Raw genomic sequence first — 4,875 nt, forward strand, 5'->3', positions numbered from 1 at the left:
GGAAAAATCTGTAATTTGCAAACCTCTTGTTTCTTGTTAAGATGAATTTCTTTAAGTTTTCTGAACCTCTATGAGTATATATGTGCATGAGATATTTATTAGTTGGAATAAATTTTGATAAGAAAATCAAAGACAGTTGTTTAATATCAAGTCAAAGAGTTGCAAAAAATGCTTAACATTGAAGATGCAAGTAAATCCTCTTTGAAGTTAGACTCCATAAAAATAATTTTCCATAAATCATTGTTAAACCACTATTTATATACACACCTTTTAAAGACTGACATGTCTTACCTTCCAAAGAAACTAACATGTTATAGTTAGTTTGGCTATGAAAGAAGAATCATTATCTATTGAACAAGAAACTTCACAAAATGTGTAAATTTTACCAATAAAAAATCATTATCTGGAGTGTTTTGCTATTGATGACAGAGTTTATTTTATGTTCATTCACCTGTTAATATCTATGTTAAAAATTACACTACCATGCGAAACCTCGGAACTTCATTGAGTCCATCATTATTTTTTTATTTTTATTATTTTTTATATATACTTAGAACCCTTTTAAACTCCTTATAACTATATTTTATGATACTAGGCATAGGCATCCTACTTTTGATTTTTTTTTTTTCTAATGTTGCTGGTTCGGGCATGAGTGTAAAGTTACTTCTCCATCCCCCCTCCCAAGTACATCACTAACTGTATTATTATTGTTATTACTGGTACTGTTCTTATTGCTGTCATCATCATCATCAATATCAGTATCAATATCATTATCATTTTCATTGTCATTGTTTTTACGATTCTTATTGACACTCACTATTATTATGATCATCATTTACTATTAATGTAGGGTTGTTGTTTCAGTCTTTTTCTCTCTCTCTCTCTCTCTCTTATTTTTTATGATGATGTTGATAACAGTAATAGTAGTAGTATAGTTATTATTGTTATTGATATTGTTTTTATTATTATTATATATCATATTATACTATTGTTATTAGTGTTGTTAATCTTATTATTGTTATCATTATTATTATTATTATTATTATTATTTCTACTAGTAATATTGTAATTATTCTTGATTTTAATCTTGTATTTCTTTTTCTTCTTGTTCTCTTGTTGTTGTTGTTGTTCTTGTTTTTATTCATCTTACTATTGGCATTACCATAATTATTATTATTATCATTATCATTATAGTTTTTTTGTTTTTTAATTGTTATTGTTATCATTTTTGTTATTGTTACTATTATTATTACAGAATGTATGTTACTTTAATATTTAAAGCATTTAATCCAGAAACAAAATTTTGTGCGTGGTTACAACAAAATTCACATGCTACACCAAACGAAGTGATGCACCAAATATTGCATACCAGCGTTCTTTCCTATAACCCATTACCTTTTAGGCAAAATGAGCTGCTATCAGTGTCACTGCCAGTAAATTTGCCATTTGTATTTTTTCATTAAACTGTTTAAAAATATCTAAAAATGTCATTGTTATTGAAAGTAATTATGAACACTAGAAATTACATGTACTGTGGTTTTTGAACTGTAAGAAGTACTTGTACTCTATTACAGATATAACCAATTTGCATGGTTGTATTGCCTCAGGTAGAGGTATATGCTGCTTGAGGGATTAAAGCATATTTGTGTTTGTCATGTTATTAACCCAGGGAATGTTTATCGTGTAGCCTACATAATTTGTAAAAATTTAAATAAAAACAGAAATCAGGTATGTATAAAGGAACCTGATAGATAGATGTGTTAAGGATCGAAGTTAATAGTGAAATATGTCACAAGAATGTATTAATCCAACCATCTTGTTTCAGTGATCGAGCAAGAGAAGGATCTGAAGACAATAGAAACCTTGGTTCAGCTGTGACACCAGAAGTGGAAGCCGTGCTGAATGTCATCAGCCCGTGTAGGTACTTTTAAGCAATATTGTCCAAGTCATGGCAGAGTTTGCACTGTTGAGATGGTTATGATATCTTGTCAGAGAGGTAGTGGAAAAGTACTCGTTGAATGTTACAGTCTGTCATGTGTATTTTTATTTTTTTTAAATGTCAATGAAGTTGCATGTTGGCTTCTATATGATATTGCATATTTATGTTGTTTTCCTAGAGTATTGTATGTGTATGATAACCTTTCAAGATTTTTTAAAAGTCTCATGTTTATAGTTTTATATAGGATATGGACATTCAAAAAAAAGCATTATTGGAGTGTTATGGATACTGAAATCAAATTGAACTGCTAAAGAGTAAGCTAGACAGAGTTACTAAAGTCACAGTGGACATGGCAAGTATGTCATACCATCCCTGGCCAAAGTGATAAATCATGTAGGTGGGACATCATAGACATTAGTAGAATACGTCTTTTCTCTTTATATTTGCTATTTTCTGGGATTTTGTTTACTTATTTATGTATTTCTTAACTCCTGTGTTTTAAATTTTCAGATGATGATGTGAAGAATGTTGTGGTAGATCCACAAGATATAGTGCCAGATTGTCTTATGCCAGAAGCCTCTGCAACAACAAACTCCAATATCAGAATGGAGAATTTTCAGACCAGTCAGTCATCTGCTTCTGACAACTCCCAGAACTGTGAACAACCCTCTTATTATGAAAAGCCTAATGCTGACTTAACTGCCAACATAGGACCTTCAAGGCGAACAAGAAAACAAAAAATGGACCAGCTATGTGACCAAGATATCTTATTAGCTCAGTTGCAAATGCAGCAAGCACAGTTGTCAATAGAAAATTTAAGACTGGAGAGGAAAACACTTCAGGAACGATACCAGCAACAAAGGGAAGCTCATGAATGGCAGAGAGCACAGCATGAAGCCAACCTAAATTTAGCCATGTTGCAAATCAAATTTTGGGAAAAGAAAACTGGATATGGGGATATGGAAACATGAACTTGGGTCAGGAAATATGCAGGGGCAAAATTTCTCTAAAAGGATATTTTGATCTTTGAATGCTGACTATTGGAAGTATTAGCAGCGGTTATGACTGTCAGATTTATTGGGAGTACCTGAGTTAATCATGATCTTATATTAAATGTTATGAAAGTTTTTAATTGTTTTATGTTATATATGGTTATATAGTGTAAATTTGCTAAAATCTGACTTATTTGTTGACAACAAAAATGAGTTTGATAATATGTTGCACATTGTGTATTTTTTAATACTTTAACCATTCTAGTTTTAATAAGAAAATATATAAGAATAGACATATATATACAAATACATATATTTTTGTTATATTATGCTTTGTAATGTGTGCAGGATGAAATCCAGAAACTGTAATGGATCGCAGTTGTTCACAAATTAGCTTTACTTCTAAAGTGAGAAGGTAATGAGTGATTATTTACACTATGATGCTAATAACTGGGGTATCTAGTGATATTCAGCAATATAGAATTACAAAGGCTTTACATCATAGGAAGGGCTGCCGTCTCTGAATGAGGGAGGCTACATTACTCCCCTGACAAGCTCAGGGTGACTGGTGCTTACACAGATAAACATATTTGAGAATATAATGGGTAAATGATGCTTATTCAAGATACCTCAAGAACTTACAACTAACCGGAAGCATTTCATCCAGATAACCAGAAGTGTACCCTACCTCAGTATAAAGGTGACTTCTACAATATTAAGTAATATAATATCACATTTAACTACTTAATTCCTTCAATGTAGATTATTGAACAAGCTGTTGCATCTTCCATGTTATTTCTACCTTAGAAAGGCAGTGATTGTGATAAGACAAAAGATGCAGTGGTAAAGTTTCAGGCACCTAGGCCAGTGTTCACAAAAGGCCATAGGATTTTCTTTGACAAATGTAAAGGACTGTCCTAAAAACAGTCTGACTCCAAAATTTGTCTATGACTCGGTCAAAAGACTGTTCTTAGAGATTTAGTCTCTTGACTCTCCCTGTCACCATAGATCAAAGTTAACCTAAATCCGACGGGCATGACATGTAAGTACATGCCATGCCCACTGTGAGTCTACTTTGTTTTTATACATAGATGGCTACACTTGTACTAAGTCACCAAAGAGCCATTTACAACTACTACCTGTCTCACCTGTTTACCCTTTTCCTTAATTTTCTAAAATATTTTATGCTATCTTATATTGCCACTACTAATGTCAATAAGATTATAGTAAATATAATGTCTATAATAAAAGTAACACCATCAATATTCATAGCAATAGTAAAAAAAAAAAGAAAAAAAAAAAATCCTACCAATTGAAGGAAAGGTGAAATCAGGTTGGGTTACAAGGTCTACTAATTGACTCCTTTGAGCCATCTGTGTGCAGAGATATTTCACAAAAAAAAATTTAAATGAGCACATCATTTTCACAGCGGCATTGAGTTAACAGCTAATTTGAACTGATATTTACTTTTTAAAAGACCCTATAATAATAATTCATTGAAATGAAATTACTGTTGCAGAGAATCTGAAGTATATGATGACTGTCATATTACATATCTATTATCTTCTATATGTTCATGATGCACCCCTCTACATTTATCATCATTGTGTCAAGCTGAGAGGTTGTGTGGCCCCAGTTCTATTAATCAATGAGAAAAAAAATAGTAAGCATGGAGGAAATGGCTTAATTAATATGACAATAAGTGAAAAAGTAAAACTTTTCCATATTATTATTGAACCAGAATTTTCAACAATTGTAAAATGGCATTATTATTGTTGGCGTCTCATAAGGACAATTCTAGGAAAATCCATATTTATGTGAGACTTCCTGATCTGATTTTAACCTCAACTAAATCAAAGACAAAAAATTTGAAATCAAAGACATATAGGTGAGGAATCATATATATATATATATATATATATATATATATATATATATATATAT

General features: G+C 31.2%; 1 protein-coding gene across 1 annotated transcript in view; it reads left to right on the forward strand.

Moving 5' to 3' along the window:
• Positions 1 to 4,651, forward strand: part of LOC119576381 (myb/SANT-like DNA-binding domain-containing protein 3) — a 5,480-nt gene extending 829 nt beyond the window's left edge. The window contains exons 2-3 of the mRNA XM_037924043.1: positions 1,826 to 1,917; positions 2,450 to 4,651. Of these exons, the coding sequence (XP_037779971.1) occupies positions 1,826 to 1,917; positions 2,450 to 2,910 (553 nt within the window). The 3' untranslated portion in view covers positions 2,911 to 4,651. The remainder of the gene's footprint in view (positions 1 to 1,825; positions 1,918 to 2,449) is intronic.
• The last annotated feature ends 224 nt before the right edge of the window (positions 4,652 to 4,875 follow it).

The sequence above is a fragment of the Penaeus monodon genome, chromosome 8 (genome assembly GCF_015228065.2).
Source record: "Penaeus monodon isolate SGIC_2016 chromosome 8, NSTDA_Pmon_1, whole genome shotgun sequence".
Taxonomy (NCBI): domain Eukaryota; kingdom Metazoa; phylum Arthropoda; class Malacostraca; order Decapoda; family Penaeidae; genus Penaeus; species Penaeus monodon.